This window comes from Talpa occidentalis, unplaced genomic scaffold (genome assembly GCF_014898055.3).
Source record: "Talpa occidentalis isolate TD23 unplaced genomic scaffold, MPIMG_talOcc4v2.1 talOcc4.15, whole genome shotgun sequence".
In the NCBI taxonomy this organism is placed as follows: domain Eukaryota; kingdom Metazoa; phylum Chordata; class Mammalia; order Eulipotyphla; family Talpidae; genus Talpa; species Talpa occidentalis.
Window position 1 is genome coordinate 71,480,873 of NW_023601543.1, and position 16,197 is coordinate 71,497,069.

A 16,197-nucleotide genomic window follows, 5' to 3' on the forward strand; every position below is an offset into this window, starting at 1 on the left:
CTATTATTTAATTGTATATATTTTGTACATATAATATATATCATGTATAAATATATATCTACATATATAATTACACATATAAACACATATAAAGTATACACATTTACACATAATTATATATAAAATCCCTAAATTATATGAAGTGATATATACATATTGCTTACATCAGATCTTGGAAATAGTAATCAATGCACATTTATTACTGTTATTGCCATTTAATTTTACATTGCTCTTCATACTTTTTCATTCTTTTCCCTCTTTTATTGTCAGACATTTATGTAGAATGCTACTGTTTTTAATGCTGAGCCACATAGGACATTTAATTTGAACCTCTTAGCGTTTCCTTAAAGCAAGCTACTGCCTAGTTTGATGGATATAAAAATAGGATCCCAAGTCAAGTAACTTCTAGGCTCACTCAGCAGAATAAGCAACATCAGGATATAACCCAAAATCTGATTCATCGTACAATGCTTTTTAAATCTCCAATAGCTTTTTCCCCTTGTGTATATGACTTATGTCTCCTCCCCAGCTGGGGCAAGGCTTTTGATGGCAGAACCATCTCCCGAGCACCAGGGTGGTCAGGCTGCTCTTTGACTTTGACAGTGTGTTCAGGGCTCTCCAACATAAATTGCCAGAGTAATCTCTGCCCCACTGACCTTGCAGAGAAATTATGAGGGATGCATGGAAAATATAAACAAGGTGCAAAGCCTAGATATTTGCTTTCTGTCTCTTTGCCTCTTTGACCAAATGTCTCTCGGCCATTGATTCAGTCTAGAGTCCCCAGGCTGTTTTCTACCCCCATCACATATGCTCTCCCACCTGGGAGAATGGTAATAGGAAGGATAGAGATCTATCATATTTGGATTTGTGTCAGAGCAACTCAGAAAGCCACTTGAATACTTCCTGAATCTGCAACAAAGGCAGTCACCTCTTCCCCTCACGCCTAAGGCTAATTCTTCTTGTTAGAAGGAAACATCTTATTTTTTAATAGGCAGTGGGTGTTTGCATTTATTTATCTTTGAGAACTTCAGCTGGACAAAATTGTGCTCACGCCACTTGGAAAATGGATGATTTTCCCAAGAATGTGTGCATGGAGTTTTCTACTGTGCCTGAGCAAAATTAAAAAGGATTTTTCAGCTGCAGCCTGGGTGTGGATACCTGGCAACTCCCAATAGGCTTCACTAATCAAGCAAGCTTGTCTCTCCATGCTGTTAGTAACTGCATTGAAATCTAACAGTTCACATCTTGGAGCTTCAAGTTCATCAACTATAAAAAAGTTAAGAGTGATTACTGTTCTTACTGCTCTAGACAGGGTTTGTTTTTTATGAGGGTCAGATAAGATGATGTGTAATAAAAATGAACAATGATGTAAAAATAAAAAAAAATAAAAAATGATGTGTAACAAGCTCTGGAGTAACACAGAACACACCCTTCACCTTTGATGACAGATAACACATAGGACCTGCAAAGTTTTCTAGCATATTCCCCTCTCTAATGCTGCCCTTCAATCTTTGGTCCATGGGGGCATGACACAGAATCAAAAAGGAAAGATACAGTATTTCCAGTTTTAAAGATCTCTTGTCCACAGATACAGCATCTGTCTAAATAATGGATTTCTGCACAATCCCCGGAGCACTCTTGCACATTATAGTCGGATCCACTTCATTACCCAGTTATTTTGTACCTTCCCAGGCTGTTAGTCAAATCACCCCGCTGCCTAGCAAATTTCTGATTAATCTGGATTTCACTAATTACCCCAAAGTCACACACACTGAGCTGAACTGCTTTTAGTATTCTTTTGCTGTAGGTTTCAGATCAGCTTTCATAGAACCTGTTGGAGTGACACTACAATTGCTTCCTTGATTGTGAGTCTTTCCATAGAAGGACAGCAAAGAAAAGCATTTTAATTCTCCCTCAGACGGTCTTTCTTTCAGGCAAATATTTTTCATGTAGGAAATCAGAGGTGTGTTAAAGAAGTAAAGATACTTGAAAGAAGTCATGTACCAGGATTGTGTTGCTGACCAGCAGCATGACTGGGGGGAAATGAGACACAGGTGAGTTAGATTCAACAGAATAATAAAAGAGATGCCATGAGCCAAGCCCTAAACCCAGTTCCAAACCTACACACCTGTCTTCCAAGAAGCAACACTGCCACCTGGCTGTATAAGATGGAGAAATGATGCTTTCCTTTTTAGACCAAATTCTTTACACTCGATCTACTCCTGGATCTCAAGATTATCTAAGTAGGGCCATCCTGGTGGTGCAAGGGGCTAAGCACCGCACTATGAAGCAATCCGAAGCCTCTGTAGCATGAGTTCGATCCCCAGCTGGCCAGGGAGCAATCCACATGGCACAGTAGACCTCTCCTGACTAGCCCGCTGCTCCCCTCAGCAGTGTATTTCAGTAGATCCACCAGTTCTGCTCCCCATTCTGTCTCTAGTGAATCCTCTCACCCCTTGCACCTCTGGCCTGCACAGCAGCTCTTGTATGCATAAATAAATAAATCTTTAAAAAAAGATTCTCTAAGTAGAATTCTGATATTATGGAAGAATATATGCTCAAGAAATATAAGTTCTAGGGCACAAAATTAGAATGGGATAATTGGAAAAGATCTCAAGGAACTTCCAACCCACCATGTAAAGTTCATGAAAATGAATCCCCAAATTCACCAAGATAGTACCATAATACAAAATAGCTCCATAATGCAGTCTCTGATAGGCTGATCCATTCTATTTTCACTATTATGTGAATTGCCACCAGACTTCAAATCCACAGCCATGACTAATTTTCAAAAGGTACATAAACTTTGGGGGAAAACAAATAAGGGAGAATGAGTATGTTGTTAATTTTTTGAAGAATAGGAACTTGTCTTGTTCTTTTTTTTAAGATTTATTTATTTGTACAAGAACTGGGGTACAGGCCAGATGCGCGGGAGGGTGAGATGATTCACCAGAGACAGAGCAGGGAACAGAACAGTCAGACTGACGAAATACACTGCTGAGGGGAGCAGCAGGCACGACGGGAGAGGTCTGCCGCATCATGTGGGTTTCTCCCCGGCTGGCCAGGATTGAACCGGCACCGCAGAGGCTGAGTACAGCTTCATAGCGCTGTGCTCAACTGCCTGCGCCACCAAGGGAGGCCCTTATTCTTTTTTTTTAATAGAAGTTCTGGGGTGTTGTCCAGAGGGACAGGGGTGAGAGGATTCACCAGAGACAGAGTGGGGAGCAGAACAGGCAGGTGACTGAAATACACTGCTGAGGGGTGCAGTGGGTGAGAAAGGAGAGGTCTGCTGCACCATGTGGTTAGCTCCCTGGCTGGGGATTAAACTCAGGCTGTAGAGGTGATAGTGCTCAGACTTCATCCCTAGGCCACCAGGGAGACCCCAGAACTTGTCTTTCTCTATAGAAGTTTTCACTGCCGTGAATCATTTCGACTAAAAATTCTGTGTTTGGTCCATTGAGAATTTTCTTTAACATTTCTTTAATATTGCAGTTTTATGATGGAATAGGGAAATTATAATGGTCGCCATCAAAAAATCCTGCAGTAGAGGCAGGTTGATAAAGAACGCACACTAAATCAAATCCTTCAGTACATTTGCCCAAAACATACTGTACTGGCTTTGTAATACATGGTCGACTTGGCTAAGCTAAATTACATTTCCCAGGATTCCCTTCCCTGTAGGTTCTCAGTTAACATGGGTTACAAGAACAATCTATGATTGGAAGGCTGAAGTGAAACAGTAGGCATATTTATATTTACTCTGGAAGGTCCATGATTGATTCCTGCTGCATCTCACCCACGTCTGTGCAGATGTGCTGGTTCATTTGCTGACATCGGCAGCCAACAGGCCTAGAGCTTTTCTCACTTTCGCTGGAACTCTTCCTTCTGTTTCTCCAGACCCGGAGCTAGATGCCAGTGCTGAGTGATGGCAGGAGCCTCCTCCTGCAGGTCCTCCTGCCAGTGAGTTTGGAGGCTTGAAAAAGGAAGAGGCTCTGTGGGTTCTTATGAGAGACAGATGCAGGATTTGTATTGTTCCTTGTAGGTTCTGCTTTTCTGCTCTCCCCTAATTTATATCAATATTTCCTTCATGCACCCCTGTCATGTGACTCCAAGCACAGTTCTAATACAAATAAGACAGTTGAACAAAGCATGACAGTTACATCAAGTCAAATCCCTGTAATAAATCTTTTTTAAAAAAAGATTTATTTTTATACAAGAGCTGGGGTACAGGCCAGAGGCGCAGGAGGGTGAGAGGATTCACCAGAGACAGAGCGGGGAGCAGAACAGGCAGAAGGACCGAAATACACTGCTGAGGGGAGCAGGGGGCGCGACAGGAGAGGTTTGCAGGAGAGGTTTGCGCTATGTGGGATTCTCACTGGCCGGCCCAGATAGACCCCACACTGCAGAGGTTGTGGACAGCTTCACAGTGCTGTGCTCAACCGGGTGTGCCACAGGGGAGGCCCCCGTAATAAATCTTTGACCCTACCTCATTACCAATAGTTCTGTTCCCATAATTGAACCCTGGGTGATCCAACTCTCACATCCATGTTCTTAACTGGCTTGAGGAGAAGTGCAGGTGGGACTATACCCAGTAAGTCTGTGCCTGTTGGAGCAGGCAAAATACCTGGGCCCTGAGATATGGGGAAGCCAAGGTGGAGGTTTGAGAGGAAATGGAAGGAATAGGAATGAGCAGCCCAAATTTCACTTGAACAAAGCAAGTCAGAAGGCAAAATCTAACTTCTAAGGGAGAAGCGATAGATGATTTTCCTATGTGCACAAAGTAGAGAAAATATATATTGGCAAATCACAGTTTCCGCCATACTCAGCTTTCCCATTGGGTGATAAGAACATGCATGTTTTGTTCTTCTTGGTATTGACTGGTATGTAGTAAGGGCCGCCAAACTATGAAATGAAAGTGTCAAAGCAGGTAGACAGATCCTAGGCAGACTATCTCACAAACAGATGTACCTTCCTCTCTAGCATGCTAAGCCTCATACCAGTTTATTTCCATCCCTATAAATGCCCTAATAGATAGTTGGCTATCGATGTTGTTTGGGGTGTTTTCTGCCAAAAGGGAGATACATTCATTCTTATGTGAGGATAGAAATATCTATTTTCATTTCCTTTGAATTTGTTCTAATTTAACAGGTCATCTGCATTGAGACTTTCAGGACAATAACCTAAGTATAGATTATGCAAGATAATAGAAATAGAATAAAAACTACATGAGAAAAAACATTTATAGAAAGAAAGCAAAGGACACATAAGGAAAGTATTTTGTCAGAGTCTCAGAAATAGCTCAGAGGCCAAGTTGTTCAAACAATGTTACCTAAATTAATTAATTATGCTAGCAGAGCCCAGTAAGCTAGAAAATAATATTGCCATGACTAAGGTCTTTTACAGTTATTATTTCACCAAGCATTTATTTTCAGTAGCAACTGACATTTTTATACACTGGCAGTATGATCTTCCAAGTGCAGAATTTTCTCTTGCAATTGTTTAGTGAATGGTAAGTATTTCATGATGACCAGATGGTGTGGGGTTAAGAACTGTGGAAAGGAGGGGAGTGCCAGGACCAGAGTGGCCTTATGGGACATGCAAAGGAATATACATATTGTCGTGTTTTACAGTTACTCGTTCTGAACATGAGAGCAGCAATTTCATTTGTGTGTACCAAGATGACTCTCGTGGGGGCGTCTGGGGTGGGGCAAGAATGACATTACAGATACCACTGTAGGTTATGTGCTAGTGCAGGGAGAAATGAAGAAAGACAGAGCTGGCCACTGCAAGTCTATTGGCCCCGGCAGTTTTTAAAAAGGGAGGGGGTCTTGCATATGCTGTCACAGAAATGTCCCATATTTGGGCCTCCCCGGTGGCGCAGCGGTTGAGCACAGTGCTGTGAAGCTGTCCACAGCCTCTGCAGCACCGGTTCAATTCCCGGCCAGCCAGGGAGATTTCCACATGGCGCAACAGACCTCTCCTGACTCGCCCGCTGCTCCCCTCAGCAGTGCTTTCGGTCCGTCTGTTTGTTCTGTTCCCCACTCTGCCTCTGGTGAATCCTCTCGAACCCTCCCGTGCCTCTGGCCTGTACCCCAGCTATTGTATAAATAAAAAATAAATCTTTAAATTAAAAATTAAAATTACAAATAATTAAAAATTTAAAAAATTTTAAAAATTAAAAAAATTAAATTAAAATTAAAAAAAAAGAAATGTCCCATATTCACTTCATGAAGTTACATGAGCAAGTCACAGAACAATATGGACATTGTTGCCCCTGTATGTTACAGATTCAGTACATGTATTTTGACAGCACATATATGGGTGAAGAAGCTTCAAATCAGCTTTAAATAGGCATACACCACACTGTTTCTTATGGTTACTTTTTTTTTTAATTTTTCAGAATTAACTTTATAAAATAGATTCACACATATATGAATGCTCACATTTTAATTATACTTTATAAAGTACATTTTGTTTTACTTTTATATATTGTCTTTCTTATGAAATGAATGTTAGAAATACTCATTGTATCTTGTTTATGAAATTTTGGCCTATTTATTAAATGGTTTAAAAAAGAAATCTGCTAATATATAGTTAATCCATATTTAAAGTTGCCATTACAGCCAATTATGTTGAATTAATTTTAGCAATCCTCTGAAGCAACCATCCTGTTTGAGAATATTTTTTCTCATTAGAGATTATCTTATGGTTACTTTTGAAAAGGGCTGATGGGTGAGGAATGTTACAAGGGGAGAGATTTGATTTATCTGTGTTCGAATTTTTTATATCAAGAATACATGCACTACTATAGCTTTGCTATTAAAATATTTAAACAAGCCCAACAACAGAATGGATAGTTTTGTAATACACAGCTAAAGTAACTGCTAACTGTTGCAACAGAGAAAAGCTAAAATTTGAATGGCTTCATACAACCAAAAAGTTTATTTCTTGTGCATATACAGGCTGATGTGAATTGCCAGGGGCTCCCTGCTCTCAGGTACCCAGATCTTCAGGCTGTTTCCATCATGGAGCTTCACATCTCTACATGGGGGCTCCATGGATGCTACTGAGTGGAGAGAAATCATAGAGGGGGCACACTGACTCTTGTGACAGACATACTTTTACCAACACATCAGGTCAGGGATTAGTTTCGTGACTGTTGTTAACTACAAGTGGATTAGGAAGGGGGCATACAAGGTGACAGATATTTTCAAACATAGGATCACCTCTAATTTTAAAAAGGGCCCTGCAAATCTCAGCAGGGAGGGCTCGCCTTCGTTACTCAGTAGCTCTTTTCTGCACTGCCATTTGCTGTAACCTGTACCATCTGTTGGCTGAGAATTTTCTCCTACCTTTTGGGATAAGGTGAAAGTCATAGTTACTGGACACTTGACTAAAAACATCTGAACAGGTGCGACTAAAGCACACTGAAAAAAGGAGCATTTTCCCTCGGGCAGGTACAGACAAAAAAAAAAAAATCAGTTGTGGGCTGGTGAATTATATATTTTTTTTATTCGAAGCTAGAATGTCTGCCAAGAAACAATTTAACACCTACAAGAAGGACTTCAAGGTGGGTTTTTAGGAAAAAGGCCTCAGTAGATGTTTGTTTACAATCATTTCCTGGTCCTTCTCATCTGCCATATAGGAGGGAGGCTTTGATTCATGACCACTTAGTTAAGTTCACTCATCAGTGCATGGAGTGGGTGGGCAGATAAGATACTTCACTGAAATCCTACTGCAAATATCACCAATGTTTCCAAAATGGTCTCTATAGCCTCAGGATCATCAACTGAGTAGATTCCATGTCAGATCAGTCTACCTACCTGCTGACTTGGTGAAAAACTTTGAGTGAAGTGGAGGCATCCGGGGGAATAAGGAGGTGTCTACACTCATGGTCTGAAGGGATCAAATATGTGAAAATGTCCATAGCTAGCAGAGGTCCACAGGTCCCTTATGGAAACTGCAGGGTGTTGGGGTGCTAAGTAAGTGAAGGTGGGGGTATGACTGTCTGTCCCACTGGCAGCGGAGTGCAGCCTCTGGAGCAAGGCACAGGGAAGAGCCGTCCTTGATCAGGATCCAGCTTGGACGGGGAGGGGCACAGGTAGACAGGAGAAGACCCCCAAGAAGGGGACTGTCAAGTAGGAAAGTGCTGGGACTGGACATACCTGCTGGCGCCAGGGCTGAGACAGGCCTTCAAGAATCCTGAACTAGGGTCAGGAGGAGCCTGGGAAAATAAAGCCCCCAGACAGTCCCCAAATTGTGTCACTGCCCAATTTCACTTTCTTTAGGCCTGCTTTTAGCACTTTGGCACAGGATCCTTCTTCTTATTCCCTGAGAAACACTGTGGACTAGTGAGAAGTGAAATGAATTAAGAGACAAGGTCTGTTTCAGGCAGGGAGGCGTGGAATCCTGTGGGCCCTGGAGGAATTCAGACCAGGTTCGACTTCCAGTTCTGACACTGTCCCATGAGTGTGAACTTGGCAATACCGCAAGTTCTTCATCTGCCAGCCCTGTCTAGTTAGACTGTTAGAAGGGATGTAACACATGAAAAGTGACCGGCACAGTGATTGGCGATCACAGGGTCTTTAATGAATGTCAGTTTTTATTACACTTATTTTCACACAAGAAGAAGCTGCCCTCATCCTGGGCATGTTTTCTTGGTTTGCTTTAGCCAAATGTCAGACTATGCAGTACTCTGGGACAAAGAAAACCCAGTCAGCCAAAATACTATTAGCAAGTAACACTAAGAAAAATTTCCCCATGAGAGAATATGATATTTAGTGTGGAAAGAGGAATTTCACCAGGATTCAACACAAAGCTTGTAGATTTTGTGTCAAGGACCAGTAATTGCCTCCCTCCTGGTCCTCCCAACAAAAACACCCTTATTTTCTTTTTACTACCACCAAAATCAAGCCCTACTTTGGAGTTTTGCCAAATTACACTCAAGATAACCTAGTACATGGAGCACGCTCTGGCCCCCCAAGCCCAGGGCAGAGTGCCAGCGCAGTGGATGGGTGGCAAACCACCCAAGGGCCATCACACCTAGTTCTCAGAAACTTCCTGGAGACATTATGAGCACAACACCCAGATTGTGCCCTGGGGCAACAGCCCAGGAACTCTTTTGTCCCTTCCCCAGGTGCTGATCCCCTCTGGCTCATGCACAATCCCAAAGTAGCAGTTCAGGGCTTTTTCTCATTCCAGACCATCTCTCAAATTGGAGGCCCCTGCTCGTGGTTACCACAGCCTCATCTAGGCCATCATGTGCCTCATTTAAAATGACTTCCCCCAGAGGGACTTGCCATTTCCCAAACCCCAGAGTCCAACCTCCAGGAAATGATACTTCAGTGCTCTCATCTGAACATCCCCTCCCCACTGCTACCATCTGCTCAGCTTTTTTTGTAAAATAATTTTTTAAAAGATTTATTTATACATACAAGAGCTGGGGTACAGACCAGAGATGCGGGGGGTGAGAGGATTCACCAGAGACAGAGTGGGGAACAGAACAGGCAGATTGACTGAGATACACTACAGAGGGGAGCAGCGGGCAAGACAGGAGAGGTCTGCTGCCCCATTAGGGTTTATCTCTGGCCATGCCGGGGATTGAACTCGTGCTGAAGAGGCTGCAGACTGCTTCATATGCACAGCTTTTTAAAAAGTTAACTATTAAACTTGTCTTTTACATGTTAGAGATCATAACACCAGGTTCCTCATGTCGTAACTGCTCACAGACTCCAAAAATCTACAGCAGTTCTAGGGTCTTCTTTGTCTTGCCATCATCACCATTAACACAGAAACTTCCAAAGAGCAGATGCTCAACTAATGATGGATAAATGAGACATTGGGCAAAGAATGACATTTTTTTTTTTACTGTTTAATATACTATTTAATCCTTGAATAATACATTGAGAACAATCAGATCTTTGAATTCTACAAAGACAAGCAAATAAGGCAAACCAAGATTTGACAGAGTTTTATTATATTTTAAAACTACAGTTACATTTTTACGTGGTTGTTTCATATTTCTAAGAAAATCCTCATTCCAAAGCCATGTTATCTTATTCTGAAGACAAAAAAGATTCAAGGATTTTCAAATTGTATGACACAATAACAAAATGCGGACTCTTAAACCTAACAAAGAGCAATAAAAGTGTGATCTGTATTGTTTAGGAACTTGGTTTTGAATCTCAATAAGCATTCTATTAAAAGAAACAACATTTGAAAGATACTAATGGATAAAATGAGCACAATCAGGATACCTATTATGCTATTTCCAGCTCCACCTTAGCCTCAAGATACTGTGGGTGGACCCCTCATCTGCTCAGCCCTCCCTTAGAGGTGGGAGAAGCAGGAGAAGCGGGAGGAGAGGCCTCTCTTGACCCTGGAATGTGCACTTGCTTTGGAAGCTGTGGCTGGTTGGCTGCAGCTCTGGCTTTAAATCTCTCTTCTTCATCTCTCAAAGCCTCTTCATAATGGGGTGGGAAGGCACTAGGGATGGTACCATTGACCTTGGCCAAAAACTCCAGAATCCTCATCTTGCTGGTTTCAGCTTGCGCTCTTGGACCCCACAGGAACTCGTAGCGTGGAGGATCACTGCCTAGTATCCGCCGATACTCCAGGTACTGCTGCTGCACCATATCTTGGGTGATGAGCTTCCTGGGCTCCCCGAAGATCAAATGTGTTTGCCCATCATGGATCCCCAAAATATTCAGGAAATCCCAGACATCTTCCTCGGAGGCACGGTTGCCATTCAAGAAGATCACACCCAGGAGAGGCATCAGAAGCCCGTTTTTCGGAAGCCCCCAGCTACCTCTGAAACTCCCATTGTCGGTGAGGTCTAGCTTGTTGACCAGGGTGTAGGCGTGACCTCCGGGCTTGACTTCCTTCAATTCCAGGCCGAACGCCAGCTCCATGTTCTCGGAGGCTCTCCTGAGGATCTCGGGGAAGTGATCTTTGTACTTCTTGCTGACCATCTTCACCATATTTGCCTTCAAAATGGGCTCCTTCGCTTTATACTTCTCCAGCAGGAACTGTATCAATATCCCTACCTTCCTGGTAAGAGGATCTTTGCGGGTCTTCCGAGTGGAGGCTGCGAGCCGAGAGATGTGGGCAGTCGCCTCCTCTTGGCCCCGGGCACCTTCCTGGGACCTCGGGCACGAGGCCCCTGCCTCAGCGCAGCTAGCCCCCTGGGTCTGCTCCGGCTCCTGGGGAGGGCCCGCAGCAGGGGAGCTGGGGGGAGTAGCCTCAGATTTAGGAGGGGGTGAGGAGGGAGAAGAAGGCAACTCTTCCCCCTCTGCTGAGGCAGCCTGGGCCTGGGCATCACTGAGACCCTGAGTCTCCTCCCGGGCCTGGTGACGTTTCTCCCGGGCCCGGAGCTTACTCTTCTGACCGCGAGGCATGAGGACCCTGGTCAGGGATAGCAGGCACCAGTGTGGGCGGCAGAGTAGGTGATGGGGGCACCTGGAGGAGGGAGAACGAGAGGGTTGTGAGCATCTTCAGCAGGGCGATGCCTCCTTGGATTTTCAGAAACCTTCCTGCAGGTTTCTGTGAGGGTCCTGCCCTAGGTCAGCCTGTGCCTGAGAATCCTGTGAAGTTAGAACGACTGAAGGGGCCTGTGCTCTCATATTAAGGCCCCTATCACCTTGAATCTCCACATCCCTCCCTTCCAGTTTGAGTAATTACAAGCAATGAAACTGAATTTGAGTGGCCTTTTAATGCAACCCACAGTAGGGTGCCAGCCCAATGGCTCCAACCTCAAAAGAGTATCCCCCTCATTTCTCAGAAACTCCCTGGACCAAGGTGCACGAAATATCTCGTCTGTGCATGGTGCTCCCCTGCACTCGGATGGTGCACAGGACACATCTCATACCCGACCCAGATGGAAATTTTGTCTGATTTACTCACAATTCCAAAGTTACTTTTAAGGGAAGTTTTTCTTTCTCAGCTTTAAGCCTCTCAACTCTGAGACCCACCATCAAAGGGTCTGGCTCCTGTTCACTGTTTCTGCAGCCTCATTTAGTCCCCCCTACAGGCTTACTTAAAAGGACCCAAAGCCTCAAAATGCCTTGCCTCAGGATATTTACACTAGATTCCTCATCTGGAAACTTCCTCCTTCCTTCTTCACCCTTATTTTGACTGGTCCTTTAGCTCTTAGGGAGTATCTCACCACCTATTTTATGTGAGAGTTGCTCTTAGTCTCTAAAATTTTATAGGCAGGTGTTAAGTCTATTTTTCATAGCATTCCCAGTACTAGGTGGGAGGCTCCCAAAGAACAGATGTTAAATTATTGTTTGGACAATGAAAGAGCAAGCTTGCAAGTCAAATTTATTGATTTAATTTCTCCTACATTCTTGACTAAGCTAAACCCACACACATACCTATACCTCAGTTTTACAGAGAAAGACTCAAAGGAATAAAACTAACCAATTGACTAGTTTTTACTTTGTTTTCCTGTATGTCATGATCACAGACTTTACTGTGGAGTAATTTCCTTTTTCATGAAGATGCATATTCCAGTGTCATGTTATATCTTGTTCTGAATGGCAAGAAATGATTCAAGGATTTTCAATTTGTTCTACATAATTTTTATTTTTCAACCTGATAAGCTCCAATAAATGTGCGAGCCAAGGCCTTCATAAACTTAGATTCTGAAGCTAAAAAAAAAAAATGTAATTGAAAGGAACACCATTTAAAATTAGGAAAAAGAAAATGTCTAGCTCCACTTTATCCATATGGTGCAGGATCACAAATACATTCTACCCTGTGATCCCATGAGCCCCTTTTGGGCCCTCCACTGGTTAAAAGATTGACTGCTTCTTTAACCACAAAGTGAAGAATCTGTCTCAGACCTGGGGTGGTGGGGTGGTGGGAGGAGCTTCAAGGACATGCCGCAGACCCCTCATTGGCCATGGCAGTCCTGCCAGCCCTGATTTCTCAAACTTCCTCCTAATGGTATGGGAAGGTACTGGGCATGGCAACATTGACCTTACCCCAAAACTCACACATTTATAATGGTTTCATATTTGGCTCAAAGACTAGCTTCTCTCCTAGCTGCTCTTTTGTCCAAACCCTGCTTATCTTCATCAATTTCATCTCTCTCTCTCTTTTTTTTTAAAAAGATTTATTTATTTATACAAGAAGCAGGGTACAGGCCAGATGCCCGGGAGGGTGAGAGGACTCACCAGAGACAGAGAGGGGAACAGAACAGGCAGACTGATGAAATACACTGCTGAGGGGAGCAGCGGGCACGACAGGAGAGGTCTGCTGCACCATGTGGGATCCTCACCGAGTGGCAGTGATCGAAGGGGCAGGGCGCTGCAGAGGCTGCAGACAGCTTCACAGCAGTGCTCAACCGCCTGTGCCACCAGGGGAGGCCCTCTTTTTTTCTTGAGGAAAAGAGAAGGGGTTTAATTTGTTGACAAATGAGGAGGGCAGCAGACTCATGTCTGAAAGACAGCTGTCCTGTTCTTTGGCAGAGTGCAGGGGTATTTCTACAAGGGGAAAGAGAAAGGAGATGGGCTAGGGTCTGCAAAGGGGAGGGGGAAGGGGTCATCTCTCTCTTTTTCTTTCTCCCCCTCTCCCCTCTCTCTTTCTCCCTCCTTCACCCTATCCCCAGAACATACCCCATATTAGTTCACAAAGATCATACCCTGTGGGGACTCAACCTGAGGGGGTGGGGGGAAGCAAATATTGTTTAAAAACGAACAGTGATGTAAAAAATAAACAAAATTAAATAAGAATTATTAAATTAAAAAAAGATCATACCCATTCTTTTGTTTAAAGCTATATAGTACAATACTCCATTATGTGGATACACCATAATCATTCAATCAATATATTTGTGGTCATATGTATTTTCATATTGCTGTGAGCGTCTCTTCAGGGGTAAATTTCTTAAAAAGTGGTTACTGAGTCAAAGGTAAATGCCTATTTAGTTTTGTGATACATTGTTAAGTTCTATAAGGTAACATTTTGAGATTTTTTGCAGGCATTTTCTTAAGTAGTATTGGAACTGAGAGTATTCTTAAATAATATAATAATAAATTAAGTAATTTGGTGCTAACTTTATCAGGTTTAAATATTTATGTTATGTTTCATAAAAAAACATTTGGAGCTTTTGTTTCATTTTCTTTGCTTTGGAATAATGCATGAGACCAAATTCATTCATTTGCACTTGCAGAGAGAATAGTATAATCAACACTCAATGTACTCATTTCTCAGCTTCAGCAATAGCAACACATGGCCAATCTTATTTCATCTATACCCATCCCACTAGTCCATTCCTTGAAGCAAACATCTATAACACCACTTATTATGTATCTTTAGAAGGTAAACCTTTTAATTACAAATGTAATCATAATACCACAGGCACACTGCTGTAGGCAGAAATCCAAGATGGACTCCTAGATTCCTGGCCCCTGGGGACACACATCTTCTCCCAATTAACTGGTCAAACACCTCCGGTAGGGGCTGCTATGAAGGCATTTTGTGGGTGTAATTAAGGTCCCAAATCAGTTGTCCTCAAGATAAGATTATCCTCCATGGATCAGACCTAATCAGATGAGCCCTTAAGTGGGACAGGGCTTTTCCTTGGCAATAGTTGTTCAAAGAGTGAGCGCCATTCAATGTGAGGGAGAGTCTCCATTGCTGACTTTGAAGATGGAAGGGATTACATAGTGAGGCCTGAGAGTGACATCTCAGCTATAGCTAGCTGGGAAAGGCGCACCTCAGTCCTTCAACTTCAAGTAACTAAATTCTGCCAAAACCTGCATGAGATTGCAAGGAGTTCCTGAGCTCTGGATGATAACACAGTTATCTGACACTTTGATTGCAGCTTTGTGAGATTTATTGCCTAGAAATCCAGCTACTCCCTGCCTAGACTTGAGACCTACAGAACTGTGAGATACTAAGTGTTGGGTGTTTGAAGCTATTAAATGTATGGTAATTTGTTATACAGCAACAGAAAATGGAAAGGTTTTTATCTATAGTTTCAATTTCTTTCCCTTTTGATTAGATCTTTTAAGATCTACTCTCTAGCAACTTTCAAATATACAATACAGTATTATTAACTATAGTCACTATGCCATACATTACAGCCCAAGGAGTGATTTATTTTATAACTGGGACCCTCGACCGGTGGCCGGGGATCGAACTGGCGCTGCAGCGGCTGCGGGCAGCTTTGCGACCCAGCGCTCAACTGCTGCGCCACTGGGGAGGCCCAGGAATTTGTGTCTTTTGACTATCTTTATTCTTTTGCTCATTCCCCAACTCCCACCCACCTCCTACCCCACCCTACCCCTGGAAACTAACAATCTGTTCCCTGTATCTCTGAGTTCAGTTTTTTTAAAGTGATTTAACATTGGTTTACACATGCTATACATTTCAAGAGTACAGCTTCATACCTTGACATATGTATATACCACATCACACCCAATAGCAAAGGTGTAGTTGCCATTCACTGTCATCCAATTAACCTCCTGTACCTGTTAGATCCACCCACCCCCATCCCCTTTGGTGAACACCATTCTGTTGTCAGAACCTAAGGGTGTGTTGTTTGTTTCATTTTGTCAATTTGCTTTCTTTGTATTTCACATATGAGTGAAATCTCATGGTATTTGTCCTTTCTCTGTGTAATTAATTTCACTTAGCACATCCCCTCAAGGTTTAAGCATTTTGTCACAAATGGCAAAATTTCCTATTTTTAAATATGACTGTTTAGTATTTCATTGTGCATATGCACCACATCTTCTTTATCCATTCATACATCCATAGGTACTGAAGTTGCTTCCATATTTTAGCTATTGTGACTAGTGTTATAATGTACATAGAGGTGCTATCTATTTTAATTAGTGTTTTCATGTTCTTTGGAAAATACCCAGAAGTGGAATTGCTGGAGATCAAATAGAAGTTCTATTTTTAACTTTTTGAGGAATCTTCATACTGATTTCCACAGTGGTTATACCAATTTACATCCCCCACCAACAGTGCACAAGGGTTACTCTTTATCTCACATCATCACCAACATTGTTTCTTGTGTTTTTGATAATAGTCATTCTAGCAGGGTGAGGTGAAATCTCATTGTGGTTTTGATTTGCATTTCCCTAATAATAGTGATAAAGAATATCTTTTCATGTGGGTGCTGACCATCTATATGTCTTCTTTGGTGAAATGTCTATTTAGATCATCTATCCATTTTTTTAA

General features: G+C 42.6%; 1 protein-coding gene across 1 annotated transcript; it reads right to left on the minus strand.

The window, feature by feature from the left end:
* Positions 1-10,301: 10,301 nt before the first annotated feature.
* On the minus strand, positions 10,302-12,010 carry LOC119246766 (melanoma-associated antigen B2-like). The gene is given in 3 exon segments (XM_037513106.1): positions 10,302-10,409; positions 10,412-11,457; positions 11,902-12,010. Coding segments are annotated over 3 exon segments (1,197 nt in total). The 5' UTR covers positions 11,973-12,010; the 3' UTR covers positions 10,302-10,329.
* Between the last annotated feature and the right edge of the window lie 4,187 nt (positions 12,011-16,197).